The 22,696-nt window shown below is 36.4% G+C and overlaps 1 protein-coding gene across 1 annotated transcript; it reads left to right on the top strand.

The window, feature by feature from the left end:
• Positions 1 to 6,936: 6,936 nt before the first annotated feature.
• Positions 6,937 to 9,848, top strand: LOC114276914 (uncharacterized). The gene is made up of 2 exons (XM_082869045.1): positions 6,937 to 7,833; positions 9,040 to 9,848. Exons 1-2 carry the CDS (start codon positions 7,231 to 7,233, stop codon positions 9,766 to 9,768), a joined length of 1,332 nt encoding a protein of 443 aa, XP_082725171.1. The 5' UTR covers positions 6,937 to 7,230; the 3' UTR covers positions 9,769 to 9,848.
• The last annotated feature ends 12,848 nt before the right edge of the window (positions 9,849 to 22,696 follow it).

The raw sequence follows: 22,696 nt of genomic DNA, 5'->3' as shown, positions 1-22,696 counted from the left end.
AACAAAAGGTATAAAATAATACACAATGTAATAAAATCTACACATCAATTAGACTTTTGAAATTATACTATTGTAAAAAATTATATTTCAAAAGAATCTGAATGAGAAAACATATTAATCGAAAATCTTCATTCTGCCCTTGTTTCCCTTTCCTCCCCCTTAACAAATCGACCACTACTACCATGGCCTCCTCCTTCTATTATCTCCTTCTCCCAACCCCAACCACTGCCATATCCTTGCCCACACACCAGGCCGATCCTGAGTTTTCGGGGGCTAAGGCGAAATAATTTTTCGGGGCCTTTTAGATATTCATAAAAAATAAAAATAAAAATAAAAATAACCCTGTTTGGTTTAGAATTTTCAAAACTAATTATCTGAGTTTGCAATTCGTTTTTTTTTTTTTCATATTTTTTGTATTTGGCAACTTTTTTTGTTTTTAAGTGTATCTAAATTAGATGTATCTACAAAATAAATAAATAAAATTGCGTAAAATATTTGAAAAACCACTAAAAAACACATAAATGGGCCATAAAAAGAAAAGGAAAAAAAAAATAGGCCCCAAAGACATATACATATATTTTATGGAAAATGTTTGAGGGCCACAATTTTTGTGGCTCAAATGGCTCGAAATTGTCAAAACGACGTCGTTTTGACAATTTTGAGCCATTTGAGCCACAAAAATTGTGGCCCTCAATAATTGCTGATATTTTATATGGAAAATGTCTCGTAGCTCAAATTTTGTGGCTCAAAAGTGGCTCAAATGGCCAAAACGACGTCGTTTTGGCCATTTTTATGTTGTTCTGTACTCAAAACGTCGTTGTTTTGGCCATTTGAGCCACTTTTGAGCCACAAAATTTGAGCTACGTAGCATTGTCGATTTTATATTTTATTTTTTTAATTGGGCTAGTGAGAGAATAGTTCAGAATTATATTAGAATGGAAAACATGTTTGGTTTTCTAAACTTGTTTTTTGAAAATTTTAGAGTTTTTGTTTGGTTAAGTCTAAAAATCAAAAAAAGTTTTCAATTTTTTTTTTTTTTTTTTTTTTGGATGCACACTTGGGAAATAGAAATGTGGCTCGTTCTTTTTTTTTTTTTTTTTTTTCCTTCTACTTTTTTATTGTGACTTGTTCTCTTTTGATATTTTTTTATATTTTTAATTTTTAATTTTTTTTTTTTTTTGTTGGGTGCTACTGAATGGTTCCAGTAAGTTAACCGAAAGTCTAATGTGGCGGGATTTTGAATTTTACATTAACCCAATATTTTATGGGCCAAAGTCAAACCGAATTGGGTTACACATTTTTTATTAGACTTATATTATTAATTTCTACACATTTTTTTAATAGTTATTTTTTCTTTTTCACTTTCCAACATAATTCAAGTATTTTTCATATATTTTTTATTATTATTATTTTACATCTCATGTAATTAAAAAAAAAAAAAACAATCAAGGAACATAATGTAATTTTACTTATAACACTTACAAGTGGGAACAAAAAAGGAAAGACCAGCATCACACAAGGCTAGAACCGTTCACAAACTTTAGAACCGAAAATTCCTAAATCAAGCCTAAAACAAAAGATGCTATTTATTTATTGGAAAATTTACCCATAAGTCCTAGTTTCTGAAAAGTTGAACCATTTAGTCCTAAAAGTTTTCTTATGCTCCATTTAGTCCCATTTGCACATCAATCTAATGTTCGAAACATTAATCTGATGTTCGAAAAATAATGTTCGAAACATTAATCTGATGTTTGAAACATTGTAATGGGACCTTTCAGTCTATAAGAAAATTTTTAAGACTAAACAGTGTATAAGTTATTAATTTGGGATTTATTGGTGCATCCCCTTATTTATTTTTATTTTTTGGTAACATATATTTTATTTGAGTAATTTTAGAAATCTTGAAAAAAAATATCATGAAAATGATCATAAAAGATTCTCCACCTTTGGATTACACATACAATAAAACACCACACACTAATCAAAAAATGAAAAATTTTCATGATAATTTTTTCATGATCCCTAATATTATTCATTTTATTTCACAAGAAAACAACAAACAAAAACAAGGAAAGAAATGCTGAAAATAGAAGAATAATAACAAAACCAAAACAAATAATCAAACAATAAAATTACTATAGAATCAGTAATATCAATAAAAAAAATTAAACTAGTTATTAACATATCAATAATGCTAGGTACCTCAAAATTTTGTGGTTCAAATGGCTCAAATAACTCAAAACGACGTCGTTTTGAGTGTAAATAAGTGTAAAACGACGTCGTTTTGACAGATTTGAGCCATTTGAGCCACAAAATTTTGAACTACCAAACATTTTCCTTAACATATACATATCATGGTATTTTGGTAAATATAAGTAAGAAATAAAAAATGTTAAATATCAATTTATTATTATTTTTGAACAGGATAATTTGAGTCGGGTTAGACTGACTTACGCAGATTTTTATCGGTGGAGTTGATGGACAGGCTTAACTTACTGATTTTTATTCAAAATCTTAAATCATCTTTTATAAACTAAGACAAATTGAATATTTAAACAGACCGAAACAAATCATTAATTGAGTGGACCGAATTAAGTAATATCGGAATTTTTGCCCGCAGTCCATTCGGGAACTCGAGGGGTGGCAGAGTCTTAATTGATTGGGATTTGGGAGAGAAAAGAGGATGGCGGCGGTGGATGCTGAGAAAAAGAGGTCATAAGGGATAAGAACGTTATGAGATGTCAAATTTGACTGAATTCAATCAATGAGAAATTATTTGAAAGGCTCTGAACAAATCCTAGTGGTGTTTCAATGTGTTATAGTTGTTCGTCTAAACTGCAAACCTCATTATTTTTATAAGAAATTATTATGAACTTCAAATGAATTATTAAAATTTTCACATAATCATGGGATCTATATAAATTATATATGTGTGAGTCTCACACCTTTATAAAAAATTTAATAATAAATTTAATAATTTATTTAAAATTCTTAGCATAACTCATTTTCATATTAGCCTTTTAAAAGACAATTATTCAGAGAGTATTGAATAATCTTTCTCAATCAATACTAGTGTAAATATTATCACTGATGTGGCAGCCATTCAGTGGCTGTCCGTAAACAAGTGGTTTAGGAGTAGGGTAATAAACAAATGGTGTAAAATGCAATCCAATCCTAAAATAATTGGTTATATAATTTGACGGACCCACATGGAGAATGAAGGTATACAGAGACAAAAGTAAAGTTTGCGTGCAAAACATTTTAGCAATTTCATGTTAGACTTTTAAAAGACAATTATTCAGGGAGTATTGAATAATCTTTCTCAATCAATACCAGTGTAAATATTATCACTGATGTGGCAGCCGTTTAGTGGTTGTCCGTAAACAAGTGGTTTACGAGTAGGGTAATAAACAAGTGGTGTAAAATGCAATCCAATCCTGAAATAATTGGTTATATAATTTGACGGACCCACATGGAGAATGAAGGTATACGGAGACAAAAGTAAAGTTTGCGTGCAAAATGTTTTAGCAAGTGTTAGAAATTGAGTCGGGTTTAGAATTCAAATCTAATTGGATAATTTATGGTCACATGATCCGATTAGAAAAGATTTAAATAAAATAATATATTATATTTTAAGATATGAGATAATCTTAATATAGATAATTGTCAATATATTAGATAATAATTATTAATTAGATATTATTGATATGAGATAGATATTATTTAAGATAATACATCTATTTTATGGGTCTCCTAACTCTCCCATATAAACAAAACTTGAGTTCTGTATTTAACACAACAAAAATTACACTTCTCTCTTCCCATAAACCATTATGTCTTTGTACTATGAATAGTGTGAATAGTTTTATAGTAGTTCTACTCTACTGTTGGGAATTATTTGAAGACATTAATGGAAACACATGATTTACCCACATGATCCTTGGATCCGGTTTGAGCGTAAAAGGTATGGCCAAATCCATTTATTTCCGCTATGTATATAGTATACTAATTCCTATATTAGTGTCAGAGTCATTGTTGGGTATTTTCGTATGCATGAATATATGTAAAGATATGATTTGTGTATAAAATTGATGTTTTTCTAACCATCACTGATCTTTCTGAATTTCATATATATTGTAGTCTATATTATTTAGACCATATCTGCAAAGTTTTACAAAAATTGGACGGTTGGTTTTTGAGAAAAATAAAGATTTATATATGATTTTTATAACTTTGACTGCATGCTAGTTTTACATGATTTGTTTTCATGTTGTGAAAATTATATATTTGAAATCCTTGTTTCGAGACATTCGAAACGGTATGTTATGGGCTTGATTCCGACTTACGGTTAAGAAGAAAACTCAAATCCTATTTTTAGGCGAGAGTTTAAACAAACAGAGAAAAAGACGAATTTGCTAATGTCATCTCCGTGACATCATCCACTTAGGTAAGTGGTGACACATGAGCCGAAAAGTATAAGGCTTTATTTGTTTGTTTTAAATTTAAAGATTACGCTAATTATTTCTATATTATTTGATATAATTCTAATTGAAGCATGACTTATACTGTTGAATTCGTAATTACTTTGTCTACAATTTGTTAAATTTTCAGAATTTTATGAAAAATAAAATATTTTTCATTAATGAATAATTCAATATTTTTACGTTAAATTGCTCTTGGGGAGCATGACTTCGATTCTAGATTTGAAATTTTTACAGTAGACTGCTGCTATATAATCTTATTTACTGGTATGATTTTTTTATTTTTCTGGATTTTGTAATATTTATTTCTGATTTTCTGTGTAATTATTAGTTACTTGCAATTCTAGAAAATTTCATAAAATTGAAAAAATTATAGAAATATGTTATGACATTATTTAAATACTGTATATAACATGTTAAGTTCTTTTAAATTATTAGAACTTGTAGAATGTTGTTATTTTAAATAGCATGATTTATTTATATTGGTGAATTTTAATTTCATAATTAAATATTCTAGCATGTTTTCTTTTATGAATTACACTGAGATGTTATCATGCAGAGTTAAATATGTTATCATGCTTTAGACATGCCATAGTTAGTGGGAGGTCGTTCGGTTGAGAGAAATCTTTATAGATTTACTCCCGAAAACTAATATTTTGCGCATGAATTAAATCAAATTTTGGATAATTGCCATTTGTGGCGCAAGAGATGATTACGAGCATAGCGAATTTTTGATCTTGCGACTTGTGTAATATTGGCACTATTTAATTTAGATTTTTACAGCAAAATTATATTATACTAATCAAATTAATCCCAATACGCATTTTTTTTTCCTCTCTAAATTGACTTAGCTTATAGAAGTTAACTTGGTTGGCCTAGGTTTACTCTCTACTGGTAGTGTATAAATTTGCCCTTTGTAAGATTCAATGGGCTTGTTGGGTGCATCATGAATGAACGCAAATTGGCCACTAAAATATATTTAGAGAGGTAATATCGCAAGAGGTAGTGATCTTGAACCACTTCATGTGAAGCGCACATGGTGGATTTTGTTATATATGCTTATCGCAAAAGGTGCTGATAGGGCTTCTGTTTGAAATCTAGAATTGCGCAGACTGTGGTTGTGTTTTTTCAATCGATCACTTATTTTTTGTGAGATTATGGGATATTGATGTAATTATGGTTTGTGTTATAATGATTAGCAGATGATGATGTTAGCAGGCAAGATTGACTCACTTACAAGAGCAATCGTCCTTGGCGCTTGGGAGCGAATAAGGATGAGACTAGTGGTTTATTTTATTTGGAGCCAAGAGAGGCTTAAATTATCCACTATGTATGACGCCTTGGTTGCAACCAAAATGAGGTCATGTTAAAGATACAACATGGATGCTAGTACTCACTTTCTATGTTAGTCAGATGTGAGATCTCATTTGGCGCTTGGAAGGCAAGCAAATAGAGGATTCGGGTTAGGCGCTAGAAAGCGACGAGACTAAGATCTGTACGGTGTATCGAGTATGATGTCACTCTTTGGAAGAATTACTCCACTATAGCATGTATTCATACTACATGTGTTTGGCGACCGAGTAATGAGGTGAGAGAATGGATCCTTATTTCTTCACCGTGTGAGTCTTACGTATCATTATTGATATGATTTTTACTTATGTACCCTGTTGTGCCCTTTGACTATGTCATAAGGTAAGGGGTTGATGTTCTACTACTTTGGTATGTTGCCTGCGATCATGTATGATTCAGCCTTAAGGAACATCATTGGGAAATAGGTTAATCCTAAACTAAATGGCATGACAGCAAAGGAAATATCATCTAGTATTACACCACTGTTATAAATTCACTACCGGCAACTCACATCGTTCTGTATGAGAAGCGGATTGAGTGTGAATATATTGCAAGAATTAAAAGGGTCAAACATGCTCTTTTGAGGGTTTAGAGATGCTTTTTGGACTGGTGTAATTAGATGGGTCTAGGGTATATTAGACACTATTTTTATTTTCGGGTTGATGTCTCTATGCTGGCTTTTTTTGAGTTTCTGGTGTAGAGCTCCCACATGCAAGTGTTCTCAATGATCGCATGATTCATTGGCTAGTATGATTGCGTTTATTGGATAGATTGAGATACAAAAGGCGCAGTGTCATGCCAGCGCAAGTTCAAGTGGGAGATGTTGGAAATTAGGTTGGGTTTAGAACCCGGACCCAATTGGGTCACCCATGGTGGTATGACCCGATTAGTAGAGATCCAAATAAAATAATTTATTATATTTCAAGATATGAGATAATCTTGATATGGGATAATCTTACTATGAATAATTGTCAATATATTAGATAATAATTATTAATTAGATATTGTTGATATGAGATAGATGTTATCTGGGATAATGCATCTATCTTATGGGTCTCCTAACTCTCTTATATAAACAGAACTTGAGTTCTGTATTTGACACAACAAAAATTATACGTTGTGTCTTCCCATAAACCATTGTGCCTTTGTACTGTGAATAGTGTGGGCAGTTTTTTAGTAGTTCAACTCCACTGCTGGAAATTATTCAAAAACATCAATGGAGACACGTGATTCACCCAAATAATCCATGAATTTAGTTTGAGCATAAAAGGTATGGACAAATCCGTTTATTTCCGCTGTATATATAGTATACTAATTCCTACAGCAAGCAAGCAAAGCCACAAGAGAGAGGACACTGTTTTCAACTTCCTATCACCAAGGAAAGCAGCAAGTACCACAAATGAAAGGAACTCATGAGACTGAGATAGGTATGAGAGAGAATATGCTTTATGAAGCATCAGTGAGTGGGAATACTGAGTCCTTGAAGAAGTTGATTGAAGAAGATAGACTCACTCTGTCCCGATCTTCACTCACTTGTTTTGATGAGAATCCTCTTCACATAGCTGCTATGCAAGGTCATCTGGATTTTGCAAAAGCTCTTGTGACTCTCAAGAAAGACTTGGTCTCTGATTTAGATTCAAAGGGCCGATCGCCTCTTCACTTGGCCTCTGCAAATGGGTATATCGAGATAGTGAAGGTGCTGTTAATGGCAAACCCTAGTGTTTGTCTCGTGCGAGATGAAGACGGGAGGACTCCTCTTCATGTGGCTGCCATGAAAGGCCGAGTTGATGTGGTGAGCCAGTTGGTTCAGGCACGACTAGAAGTAGCTAAGTTCAAGTTGGATCGAGGTGAAACTGTTCTGCACTTGTGTGTAGAATATAATCGTTTGGAGGTTTTGAAGCTATTGATAAGATTTACGACAGTTGAGGATACATGGGTTAATGACAAACTTGATAATGGCAACACTATCTTGCATATTGCTACCAACCTCAAGCAAGTGGAGGTAAAAGTTTTCTTAATTATTATTTGTTATTTTTGTTTAATTTTCTGATCCACAAAAAATAAAATTAAAAATTGTTGAATGAAAACATCCTTTACAAAACACCTCACCCAAGTTTTTTAGTTTGTTAGAATTTGATTTATAAGTGTCCAAATAGTTTTAACAATGGTTGTTCTTTGTTTGCCTCCAAATTAGTGAATCATCTGATACAAAATAGGTTCACAATCAAGAATAACTTAATTTAACACATTAAAAATAAAAATATTTCATTATAAAAATAAATAAAGCTACATATATGATAAATAAAATAAAATAAACTTTACTTATAATGCAAGTGCAATTAAGATTTAATCAATGTCAAATTCATATAAAATAAAGTAATTTTGTTTCCTCGTTGTATTTATTTATTTATTTCCTTACATAGAAATTATAGAAATAACAAATTAAAAAATAACACACAACACAATTGCTAAGAGAGAAAAATTGTGTTACTTTTAACAAGTAAAGTTATAAACTTGCACTTCTTTTAACTTTGTAATAAATGGGTGTTCATTGTGCTCAATAGGACCCAAGAATTTTTTGCTCGAGAAATTTTTGGGTGCAGATAGAGTAAGTGCCATGTGATACCTTTCTCTTCTCTCATTGGTTGAGAGAGTGGGAACTACATTTATGCGTTGGGTTGTGGGGAAACAACATGGGAGGTCATGATATTTATGATTGGTTGAAGGCACTACTTACTCTTACATGTAGCTAAAGTTATTGGCGGATTTTGTGCTGTGAACCATGTGTAAATTACCTTTTGAAAATTGGAGAGCTTTCTCATTTTCGAACCCAAGACAATGATCTTAATGGCCTTACACATGGGCCAGTCCTGTATTATAAGTAACAAAAGGGATGCATATAGTAATAGTATCTACTTTATATAAAAAGTATAATTTATTTTAATTCATCACTTAAATTTTTATCAAATAACATTTCAACTTAAAAAATTTAACATTCAATTTTCATAACTTTAATTTTATGTTTTTCAATTTTTAATTTTGAGTTTTATCAAATTACACCTTACTTAACAAATGACGGTAGACACCATGCTTTATATACGTACTTCTAATCAAAATTTCAATAGAAATACTTCTAATAATTTGTAGCAAAATAATTAGAATTAATTAGATACATCATATATAGATTCCTTTGTATTAATTTGTGCAGACCATAAGATACCTATTGCAAGAAACTGCGGTGGAAGTGAATGCTGCGAATGGCAATGGTATCACGGCTTTGGATATCATAGAACATATGCCAATTAGAGATTTAAAGGCCATGGAAATCAGTAAATTGCTTATGCAAGCTGGAGGCCACATTGGCCACCAACTGCGTGATCATGGGGAAATATTAGTATCACAGCCACCCTCGCTGGTCAATGGCATGTTGAAGCCCCCAACAAACAAAGATGATTGGTTAAATAGAAAACGTAATGGCTTGTTGATATCCGCAACTGTAATTGCAGGAATGGCTTACCAATCTGGGCTTACCCCACCTGACGATCTTAAACCAAATGGAAAATCCAATATTGAATTATTTTGGGCTGCAAACACAATATCTTTTGTTGCTTCTCTGACCATAATGTTTTTGCTTGTAACTGGGTTACCATTGAAGAATAGAATTGTGAGGTGGATTCTAGTGGTTGCAATGTGGGTGACAATAACCTCCTTGATAATCACTTATATTTCTTTGGCGAGTGCCAGTGCAGCAGAACGTATCAAGATTTGGATATTAGTGGTGGCAGGGTCGGCATGGTTGTTTCTAACTTTCATAGTTTTCCTTGTCCACATTTGTCGCTTCATCATTTGGATCATCAGGAAAGTGTGCAAATGCATAAACAGGAGAAACACAAATGAGATTGAAGGTGGTCACCGACAAGGGCAAGTTCAAGTTTGAAATCTCAACATCTTTTAGTTACTACATATTGTATGTACTATACTAGTATTAAGATAAATAACCCATCAGATCTCTATCAATCGGCTTAGTTTTTGTCTTTTCCAGGAGAAAAATACTTCCACATGGACAGCCACAAGTGAGATGGGAGAGACTATGTAACGAGTCAAGAGCCTCTCCTTGCAAGCTTGTGCTTGCGTCCGTCCTTGCAGGCCTTCGGGTCTACTTTTAGATCTAATTTTGATAATCCGAACCGTTTATATTTTATGATTTATTCAGTATATCATACCTGTAAAAAATCAAGTTGATCGGATATCAGAAAGTATGTGTTTGAAAAATTAAACTAAACACTATTTTTTAAAGAATTTAATCAACAGTTTTCCGAACATATGCTTTCTGATATCCGATCAACTTGATTTTTTACAGGTACAATATACTGAATAAATCATAAAATATGAACGGTTCGGATTATCAAAATTAGGCCTAAAAGTAGACCCGAAGGCTTGCAAGGACGGACGCAAGCACGGAAGCTGCAAGGAGAGGATCCTCACTCCTATGTAACACCCCAGCGTTTTATTCCTATTATAATTACAAATCCTTTATAATTATTCTCATTTTACATTACGAGTAGAAGCACCAAAGAAATATATGGAACATATCAATCTGATACCTGAAAAGTACTTCTCTTCCTCCTTGAACTTCTCAAAAGTGATACATGTTCACATTGCATTTGGATCTTTCCACAAAACAAAATAAATACATAAGTAGTTCAAAGAGTAAGAGAAATGCAAATAAAAATACCCTGATGGCTTACATCTTCCAAAGCTATGGCCTTAATTACACAAAATCAAGAAACACTAACTCGAGACAAATAAGCTCCATAGCTGTGGCTCATAAACAACAAAAGAGCCTTAGTGCTCCTTTTAAAAGATATCCACTATCCTTCACTTGGGTGGAGGCACATCACCAATGTAAACATAAATTTCAGAACATAAACCTTACACTTTGGATCATTTACCATGTGTATTATCAAGAAATGAAGACAAAATGACATACCTGAATCCATTGATGAACGGTTAAACGGAAGCGTGATTATCAATGAACTTTTTGTTATTAATTATGTTATTGCCTTCTAATTCTTTCCTCTTTGGTGCCTTATGTTTCTCCTTGAGAGGATTTAGGAAAAAAATGGCAGTGTTCTTATTTCCACTTCGGAAGGAATAGGGACCATAACCTTTTAAAGGTTGTAATTGGTTTTCAAAACTAAAAGGTTGTGGAAGTTCAAAAGGAATGAAAACCAACTTTAACCAATATGTTTTAATTTCTATTTCTGCCCCTCATAGAAATAGAAATTATACAACTAGTATATGCACATTAGGTCCATAACACATATACCCTTAAGCCTATTAACTAAATTGAATCACTTAAATTGTAGGCTTCTTCTAAATGATAACACCACATTTAATTATGTGGTCCCATTGAGACATTATCTAACAATCTCCCACTGGACCACATATGTATCTTGAAAAATGTGCTTAACTTTAGTGAGCTCAAAAATTTGTTATCATAACTTGAGGGTATCCAAACAATCTTGTCCATTAACTATATTAATATAGGATCAAAGCGGTCTTCGTTACATCAATCGTAACTCGACTCACCAATGGTCACGTATACTAATACTGCTAAATGACATAGATCAATCATGGATGCGTAGCATGGAAATTACATGTGATGTGATCCATACATGCCTATTTCCAACTGGTCCTACTTAACTTTATTGAGATCAATACTTCACAATACGTAACAGAGCGTAATAAACTGAATATTTCATTTCTGCAGAAATTAATCTAATTACATAGATAAAACTCAAGGCTGACATAAAGCAGTAATATAAATACAAACTCCCACTAAACCAGAATGTTCTCAAATAGAACAACACCCATCTGAGCAATGTGCTCATGAAAGACCTTGGGTGGTAGTCCCTTCGTAAGTGGATCCGCTATCATGGAGTTTGTCCCAATGTGCTCTATGGAAATCTGTTCACTCTGCACTCTTTCTTTTACAACTAGGAACTTGATATCAATATGCTTTGATTTTGTCGAGCTCCTGTTGTTATTGGAATATAAAACTGCAGACTTATTGTCACAATATAACTTAAGTGGTCTTGCATAGACTTATATTCTTCATTCATAGCTTCTATCCACTTATGAGAGTTGGAACTTTCCATGGCTTGACGAAAGTTGATTGGATCATCTTTCGACATTCCATTTTCTACCTCATGTTCCTGGAGATATACAATATAATCATCTGAAAATGAAAATCTCCTTTCTCTGGTGGATCGCCTTAATGGCACAGATTCTTGAGGTTGAGGTTGTAGAGTTTGTTCCTCAGGAACAATTACCTCATCTTGAATGGGGGTTTGAACTATATTATCTTGAACAACATTGTCTGGTTGAGGATCTGAAATTACTTCTCGAGCAATGACAGGTATAGGAACCTGTGATTGGTCAAAAGTAGTAGTAGAAAGTGGGATTACTCCTGCTTCCTCCTCAAAGACAATGTCTCTAACTGGATTTCTCCCCCCAAACTCAACATTAAGTTACCAAATAGATAATCTCTAAATAAATTAATTTAATGACAACATCTCAAGATACCTAGCACAACATTAATACCAAGCCTTTGGGTAGTGATATTAACTGTAAGTGGTATTCTTGTTGTAATGATCAAACATTGACAATAAGTTATGTCAAATAACAAATCTATCTTTTGATGGATTTATTATTCACATTAGGTTTTCTTGACAATTGGCACATGTTTATCACCACAAAATGTGTGTGTAATTCTGCCAAGTCTTAATCATGTCTTTGGATCGATAAATACCCGCATGAGATACACAGACATGAACTTCAAAACATTCCATATAAAACAATCTAGACAAGAGAGATCACTTTTGTGACATCTTGGTTTAATTGACTTATATTGAGAATGTTAGAAAATTAAATTTCTGTAGACGTTGTATGAAATTACATTAAATTTAAAGATTTTTAAATTTGTGACCCCGTATATGTTATATAATCTGCAGCAATTCCAATTATATATATACATATATAAATAGAATTGACGGGTCCAAAAATAAATAGTTTTTTTTTTTTATGATGTTCAAAATTAAACCGATCAAATTGCAAGATATATCTATATATATATAAATACATGATGTTCATCCATTTGAGAAAAAAAAAAAAAAAACTGCCCACCGAATCATTTTACAATTCCAGAAAACAGATTGCCATTTTCACAGAACAAAACAGGAAAAAAAAAATTTACATCCATAAGAAAATTCAGAATCTGATTCCAGGAAACTAAATAGAATGAATAAAGCATATCAATTCTGATAAGACACATGATATGCATGCTCTGATACCAATTGTCAACATAAATTTCAGAACATAAACCTTACACTTTGGATCATTTACCATGTGTATTATCAAGAAATCAAGACAAAATGACATACCTGAATCCATTGATGAACGGTTAAACGGAAGCGTGATTATCAATGAACTTTTTGTTATTGATTATGTTATTGCCTTCTAATCCTTTCCCCTTTGGTGCCTTATGTTTCTCCTTGAGAGGATTTAGGAAAAAAATGGCAGTGTTCTTATTTCCACTTGGGAAGGAATAGGGACCATAACCTTTTAAAGGTTGTAATTGGTTTTCAAAACTAAAAGGTTGTGGAAGTTCAAAAGGAATGAAAACCAACTTTAACCAATATGTTTTAATTTCTATTTCTGCCCCTCATAGAAATAGAAATTATACAACTAGTATCTACACATTAGGTCCATAACACATATACCCTTAAGCCTATTAACTAAATTGAATCACTTAAATTGTAGACTTCTTATAAATGATAACACCACATTTAATTATGTGGTCCCATTGAGACATTATCTAACAACCAATACCTAAAATGTGGCTCATAAACAACAAAAGAGCCTTAGTGCTCCTTTTAAACGATATCCACTATCCTTTACTTAGGTGGAAGCACATCACCAATCCCTAAAATGTTGTTAGGTTGTTTGGGGTGTCCTAAATAAATGCACTTTTTAACTTTTTAGACTAAAAAGTTGAGGGAAAAAAAATGGTTGTTTGGGTTAACTTTTTGACTTTTTATGAAAAAATATATATTAAAAAATTGTATAAATTAGTGTATAGGAGAAGATTAGGAGTATGAGTTGTACAGCCGTACTATCTGCTCAGCCGAATTGATGCTAAGAAATGATTGACTACTTTTCGGGCATTGCACTGGACGGTGCTGTTCGGCTCGTGGGGGCCATCACGGGTCCCGTTTTGATAATCTGAACCGTTCAATTTGAAAAACTCATCGAGTACTATATGCCTGTAAAAAATCACGTTGATCGGATATCAATAACTATCTAATCATATTAGTTTTTTTCAACCGTTAACTATAACACCATTTATTTTTTTTATACAAAATTGATTTGATCATCTAGTTAGCGATATTTGATCAATGTGATTTTTTACAAACATATAGTAATCGACGTGTTCTACACATTGAACGGTTCAGATTATCAAAACGGGACCCATGATGGGCCCCCACGGTCTTAAACAGCAGTGTGTTAAAATGGTACCCCAACTGTGCAATTTTTCTTAAAAAATGCAGCCACATTGCACTAAACCGGTCAGATCTGTCTTGTAATTTTGTGTTTAACATTAATTTTTTAATAATTTTTTTTGGAGAATAGTGATAACTTTTTAACTTTTTGAGTAATTTTTTGACTTTTTGTCTTTTTTTAGACATGCCAAACTTGGCCATAATAGGAATGAGTAATATAGCCTAGTAGAAATACTTTTAACAGAATATATGAACGTTTGATATAAATATGACCATGTTATGCACGTGTTATGACAAAATCCATGATTTTTTTTCCCCTTTTTTAAAGTGATGATGCTCAATGCACTTATGTAGTATCAAACTCAAGATCAACCATGGGATGGTAAATACGCCATAGAATCCTAATGCACGAGTCAATTACATATAAATATATATATATATAGAGAGATTTTATATCAAAATTATTCTCATATTTACCGACTCATAATACAGCAAGGCGATGGGCACCTAAAACGTATGTCTTTTCCACATTTGCTGGCTTACAATACGACAGGGCCAGTGGACGCCCAAAAACATTTCCTACATTTGTCTGGCATCAAGCACATGACTGGATAATTGGACACCTTGACTCCTCACACAGGTACCAATACCATACACAACACATTTCCAAAACCGACTCACTTCCTGGGTTACTATGCTATTTACCCTCTTTCCAATATTCCAACATCCGAAGTAATAAAACAATATGAGTTCAAAATCATGAAATGCCATGCAATGCATGAGTTTTGCAAGATATAACTATTACCTAAGATTCCTTTTATCATTATAAGAAATAAAAATTTAAACCCTTACGCAGAACAACCCAAGGTAAGACTCCAATAGTATTCCAATTAAGTGACATGTGCATGCCATGCTCCACGGGTATATGATATTACATGGAATGTGGATCGTTTTGGTACATGAAATGGGAACATGGTACACCATTTGCTCTAAATTGTGGTACAACATGGGCAGACTTGTGTAGTTTACGCTATAAGAATTTAAAGTACTTTCAGTCGAGTTTTTTTTTTTAACAATTAGGTATCCAAGGCCTCGTTTAGGAACATGCTTATTTATTTTAAGGCCTCGTTTAGGAACATGTTTTTTTAGTGATTTTTTGATTTTTTGTCTAAAATATGAGATGAAAAAAATTAATATGTTTAGGATGACTTTTTATTTTTTTATGAAAAAATGTGTAAAAAGTAGAGTGAATGGAAATAAATCTTTGACTCTTTGGTATTTGTCGGCTTTTTGGATTTTTAGTGACTTTTTATCTTTTAAGTTACTTTGTGATGTTCCCATATGAGGCCTAAATTAATATTGTAACACATTTCTATGAGCATTAAAACCCATTTTTTATATTTTGTATCATTATATTCGATAAAATAAAATATATTAGAAAAAAAAAACAAAAAAAAAACTTTTCAAATTGTTGAATTTACCGCTTTAGAATGAAAATATACCACATTTCAAAAAGTGCGTTCGAAAATGCAATCATTAGGGTATTAGCGTTTTCTAGTAACACTAAGTATGCAACTCAAAAAATGAAACCCAAAAGGTTGATTCGTACCTAGATCATAAGGCTTTGATATGAACAAGTTGATTAAATTTCACGTGTCAATGTCGTCTGTGGGGATATATTTTCTAAGTACCAACACATGGCAAGGTGATGCCGACGTGTCAGCCGAGGTGCCACGTGCCTTGGTCGTTGTGCCGAGGTCATCTCAGCTAGGCCGATGTTATCTCCGAAGATATCGGAATCCGAGATAAGCAGATAAGGGACAAGAGTCCTAGAATGAACAGGGAACTCAACTTGGATATAGACAAGAGTCCTAGATTGGGAGAAGACTTCAGTTTGGGTAAAGATAAGACTCTTAGAGAGTTAATCCTAATCCCACTGGGAGTCCCAGATTAGCAGTAATCCTAAGTCTATTAGGGCCAGGCTCCTTTTGGGACTAGGATTGTGTTGGCTATAAAAGAGAGGCACCCCCATGGGTCTAAGGTACGCAGTTTTATACTCAAGCTTGTGAGTTTAGCACTTGATTATCTTTGAGAGATATACTGACTTGATCGTCGGAGTGTCCCCGGGTGGAAGAGCCACCGCCGGAGCCCTTTCTTTCTGTTACAGGTTACTGGAGCCATCTATTCTGCCGGTGCTCTCCAGCTGATTACTAGGCGGGCAGTGTGGTAAGAAAATTACCCACACAATTTGGCGCCGTCTGTGGGAATCTTAGAAGAATAGATGGCCAGTGACGGACAAGGGAAAAACATTGGGGGCGAAACTCCTGCTGGGAGTGGTAGACCAATCGACCTTGACGTTAAAGGAGACAACCACAGTACAGAAAATCATGACTAGGGCCACGGAGAAAAAGACGTCGGCCAGGAGGGCGACGCTTCAAAAAGGACAAACCAAAGCAAGTATTACAACGAAGATAACCTTCAGGTTTGGAGGGATAGGTGCTTACGAAGGGATGAGGAAGTAAAAGACTTGGCAAACAAGCTGGCAGACCTACAGTTAGTGGTCAACTTCATGATGCAAAACAATGTTATGCAGCAACCATACCCGCTGCAAGATACACTGATGCCAGCGATTAATACCCAGAAGGGAGGAAGAAAAGCAATCCCCGAAGCCCCTCAGCACACCAGGAGTGCAAGCCACTCTCACCGACGTTCCAGGGAAGTCGGACGAGAGGAACCAAGGCAAGGAGAGTCCCAAAGGACACATCGCATGAAGGATCCAGGGCCCAAAGAACATCGTCATGTTCAAGGGCAAGCACTCTGCTTTGACACAACCCATGGAGAAAGATCGAAACGGGCCCACCACGAGGCCGAAAGTAGTGTGCCAAAAAGATTGAAGTCCAGAGATAGCCGAGCTCCAGGTAGGAGTAAGGAAGACTTGAGGGACTACTTCAAAAGGAGACAGCAGAATGCTAAAGCCGAGTTGACTTCCAAAGTTAAGCCGAGAACACCATTCTCAGTGGAACTTGACAAATTTGAAGCACCAAAGAGATTCAGTATGCCGAGGTTCCAAATTTATGATGGTAAGTCAGACCCCAACTTTCATGTTGGACTATACCTGAACTCAATGGCATTATACAGTGGGAACGAGCCATTGCTCTGCAAAGTATTTCCCTCATCCTTTGGGGAAATTGCATCCGATTAGTTCCATAAGCTACCAAAGGGAAGCGTGAAGACATGGGAAGGCTTGGCCGAGATGTTGTGGCCAGGTTTGTAACAAACAAACTACAGCACTTGAGGGTCGACGCCCTGATGGCTTTAAGAATCACCAAGGAAGAAGGCCTTAGGGCCTACGCGAAGAGATACTACGAGGTGTTCAATCGAATACCCGAATGCAACCAAGAAGTGGCGGTCGTATCTTTCAAGAACGGCCTAAAAGATGACTGTCCACTACGGAAGTCTTTGGCAAAAACACTGCCAAAAAGCATGGAAGAACTCATGGCAAGAATTGAGAAATACGCCAGAGCCAAGGAAGATACATCGGGAAAGAAAGAGATAAAGCAGGAGAAAGCAAACGGCTCGCCAAAGCGAGGCCGAGGTAACAACGGACCATCCAAACAAGAAACGGAATTGAAAGGCAAACAGGCAGTGACGATGGTGTTCCGAATCCCCATCCATAAAGTCCTGGATCAAATACGAAACCAACCCTATTTCAGACCTCCAGCAAGAGCACCAGGGGAATTCATGGGAAGAAACATGGGTAGGCGTTGTGCTTACCACAATGAAGAAGGGCACCCAACCCAGGGTTGCAGAGCCCTAAAAGCACACTTAGAAGACTTGGTAAGGCAAGGCCATCTGAGGGACCTTGTTGATGAGGCCAGGACCAGAGAAGAACAGGCAAGATTGCCTCAAGCACCAGCAGCTCCACCACCTCCAGCACAGCAACCACAGGCAGGAGGACCAAGGGTGGTTAATGTGATTCACTCAAGGGTCAACGAGAACGAAGTCAGAGGAGAGACCCAGAAGGTAAGGCATTTACAACATGTCTACCATATCGGGGAAAAAAGACCTCGGCCTGAAGAAAGCCAAGGACCAATGATAACCTTCACTGAAGCCGACCTAGATATGGTCCAGCATCCACATAATGATGCCTTGGTAGTATCCCTCCAGGTTGGGGAATGCCAAGTAAAACGCATCCTAATAGATCAAGGCAGCTCTTGTGACATCATGTATATCAGATGTTACAAGGAGCTAGGCCTTTATCCTGATGACTTGGAACAATCCAATAACCCTATGGTCGGCTTCAATGGAACGCCGACATGGCCACTGGGCGCAGCAAGCGTGGAAGTACAAGCCGATACTAAGAAGATCAAAACAGAATTTATGGTGATTGACACACCCTCACCATATAACATCATCTTGGGAAGACCATGGTTGCACGCAATGGGGGCAGTTCCCTCAACATTGCATTAACTACTACAGTTCCCCACAGAGCATGGAATTGAGGAAGTCAGAGGAGATCAACTGCAGGCAAAAAGTTGCTCCATGGCAGCAACGAAGTCCACTTGTAACATTCGAGAGCCAAAAGAGGCAGAGATTGAAGACGAGGACATGGAGGTCCTAGATGATGTCGGCAAGGAGCCAACCGAAAAGAGTGAAGAGACACTAAAGAAAATCCTAGTCCAAGAGGGCAACGAAGAACGTTTCTTTCTTCTCGGTTCAGGCTTAGCCGAAGAAGAGGAAAGAGAACTGGAAGATTTTTTGAGAGCCAACATTGAGGTGTTCGCTTGGACACCTTATGAAATGCCTGGCATTGACCCCGAGGTCACTTGCCACAGACTGAATGTCGACAGGTCGGCAAAACCTGTGATTCAACGAGCCAGAAGACCGACGTTGATGCACGTCGAAGCAGTAGAAGAAGAAGTAGACAAACTTCTAGAAGCCAGGGCCATCCGAGAAGTTCACTATCCGACATGGCTGTCCAACACAGCAGTAGTGAAAAAGAAGAACGGTAAATGGAGGGTCTGTGTAGACTTTACCAGCCTCAACAAAGCCTGCCCCAAAGACAGCTTTCCTCTGCCCAAGATTGACCAGCTAGTAGATGCAACTTCAGGACACGAAAGGATGAGTTTTTTAGATGCATACAAGGGATACCACCAGATTGCCATGTACCCTCCAGACGAGGAGAAGACTGCGTTCATCACCCCTAAAGGCTTGTACTGTTACAAGGTAATGCTTTTTGGGTTGAAAAACGCAGGAGCAACTTACCAAAGGTTAGTAACAAAGATGTTCAAGCACCTGATTGGCAAAACGGTAGAAGTCTACATCGATGACATGGTCGTGAAGACCAAAGAATCTAAAGGACATCTTGCCGACCTAAAAGAGATCTTTGATATACTTAAAACATACCGGCTCCGACTCAACGCATCAAAGTGCGCGTTTGGAGTTGGATCAGGTAAGTTTCTAGGGTATCTGGTAACGAGAAAGGGCATAGAGGCCAGCCCAAACCAAATCAAGGCCATCCTAGAGCTGCAGAACCCGACGTTGGCGAAACAGGTTCAGATGCTTACTGGAAGGGCCGCAGCCCTAAACAGACTCATCAGCAGAAGCTCAGATAAATGCAGACCCTTCTTCAACTTGGTGAAAAAAGCCACAGACTTTCTGTGGACAGAAGAATGTGAAACCGCTCTAGCCGACCTAAAGAAGTACTTGACCACAACTCCGGTTCTTTCTAATCCAGAACTAGGGGAAGAACTGTTTTTATACTTGGCAGTTTCAAAACATGCAGTAAGTGCAGTACTAATCCGAGAAGAAAAAGGGGAGCAAAAAGCGGTTTATTATGTAAGTAAAACCTTGGCCGATGCAGAAACAAGGTATCTACCTCTAGAAAAATTAATGCTGGCCTTAGTAATGGCTTCAAAGAAGTTGAACCATTATTTTCAGGCACACAAGATTGTGGTCCTAACAGAGCACCCATTGAAGTCCTTGTTACAACAAGGAGACTTAACAGGAAGGATAGCAAGATGGGCAGTGGCCCTGGGCCAATATGACCTGGAGTTCAGGCCAAGAACAGCAATAAAGGGCCAAGTTTTGGCCGACTTTGTAGCAGAATTCACCCCAGAAACCATGGAACATCGGGCTCCGTTGAGCCGAGATGAGCAGTATCCCAGCAAGCAAGGAGAAGCCCAGCCAAAGGCAAAAGAACAAAGGAAGGAAAAACTCAGACCCTGCAGCATCTACATCGGCGATTCATTCAAACTTTTCGTCGATGGAAGTTCAAACAGTCAAGGAGCGGGGGCAGGAGTACTGCTGATATCTCCCGATGGAGAAATAATAGAACAGTCCATCCGTTTGGGGTTCAAGGCCTCAAACAATGAAGCGGAGTACGAAGCATTAATTGCAGGGCTAAAACTGGCAGCAGCAGCAGAAGCAGATGAGGTAATAGTTTTTTGTGATTCACAACTTATTGTTAACCAGTCAACAGGTGAATTTGCAGCCAGGGACGAAAGGATGTCGGCATATGCAAAAGAGGTCATTAGATTGGCAGCCCTATTTCAGAACTGCCGACTATTGCAAGTCAGCCGAGATGACAACACCCACGCCGACGCATTGGCTTACCTGGCAAGTTCAATACAGACTGGAAAAACAAGAACAATTATGATCGACTATATGTCGGGCCCGAGCATAAAACTAGACAGCACAAAGCAGCAAACAATGTGTGTGGACATGGGGCCAAGCTGAATGGATGCAATTGTTGCATTCCTGAAAGAAGGAAAGTTGCTAGATGATCGTAAGGAGGCACACAAAGTCAGATTGAAATCTGCAAGTGTCTGACAGAAGATGGACATCTCTACAGAAGGTCCTTCACTGGACCACTTTTAAGGTGCGTACACCCTTTGCAGGTTGAGGATTTCCTCTATGAAATTCATGAAGGAATTTATGGAAGCCATGCTGGGGGCAGATCATTAGCCCACAGGGCCATTACCTAGGGGTATTGGTAGCCCTACATGCAAAAGGATGCCGAAGCCTACGTAAAGAAGTGTGAACAATGCCAAAAGTTCACACCTTTGATACATCAGCCAGCTGCTGACCTAAACTCAGTATCCAGCCCTTGGCCGTTTGCCCAATGGGGCATGGATCTGGTTGGGAAACTTCCCCAGGCAACTGGGCAGAGAAAATACTTGCTGGTGGCAACAGATTACTTTACAAAATGGATAGAGGCAGAATCTCTTGCCAAAATCCGAGATGTGGACGTCAAGAACTTTATATGGAGAAATATCATCACCAGATTTGGCATTCCAAGAGCAATAGTTGCCGACAACGGAACACAGTTTGACAGCAAACTCATCAAGAACTTTTGTGCCAAATTCAAGATCAAGAACTACTTTTCAACACCAAGTTTTCCCCAAAGTAATGGTCAAGCAGAAGCATCCAACAAAGTAATTTTGGATGGAATAAAGAAGAGGCTGCAGGCAGTAAAAGGAAAGTGGGTAGACGAGTTGCCCAACGTGCTTTAGGCATATCGGACTACGCCGAGAAGATCAACAGGGGAATCCCCCTTTGCCATGGCTTATGGCACAGAAGCTGTCATCTCATTAGAGGTCGGCATCCCAGGGATCAGGACCCAGGGAGTAGAGAATGGCACTAACGACATAGTCTTAGCCCGAGATCTGGACCTTTTGGAAGAACGAAGAGAAAAGGCTGCAATTCAGCTAGCAATATACCAGCAGCAACTTGCTAGAACTTACAACAAAAAGGTCAATCCAAGAGATTTTCAAGTCGGCGACCTAGTCTTGAGGAAAGTCGTCGACAACAAAAAGGATCCCAGAGAGGGCAAGCTTGGCCCAAACTGGGAAGGACCCTACAGAATTACTTCGGTATTAGGCAATGGAGCCTATCGGCTTGAAGATAACGAGGGCAAAGCACTGCCAAGACCTTGGAACACTTGTAATTTAAAATTTTTCTATCATTAGATGTGCATCATTTTTTGGCCGATATCATCAATAAAGTCTTTTCAGAATTCTTTTAACACATATGATTGACAAAATTACATATTGGTGTTTTTGGAAACATGAATAATGAGAACCCAAGTAGAACTCAGGTTCACATTGGGGGCAGAGAGAAGACAGAGACACTTAATTCACTTGTTGAAATTTGTAACAATTTACAAGTTGGAATTAGGATGATTCCTTATCTTCACTTGTTGAAATTTGTAGCAATTTACAAGTCGAAGTTAAGCCGAGATAATTCCTTAATTCACTTGTTGAAATTTGTAGCAATTTACAAGTTGGAATTAAGCTGATT

Source organism: Camellia sinensis, chromosome 5 (genome assembly GCF_055761805.1).
Source record: "Camellia sinensis isolate YWXY chromosome 5, ASM5576180v1, whole genome shotgun sequence".
Lineage (NCBI taxonomy): Eukaryota > Viridiplantae > Streptophyta > Magnoliopsida > Ericales > Theaceae > Camellia > Camellia sinensis.
Note: the sequence above shows the minus strand (reverse complement) of the source record. Positions and strands in the feature narration are given on the sequence as shown.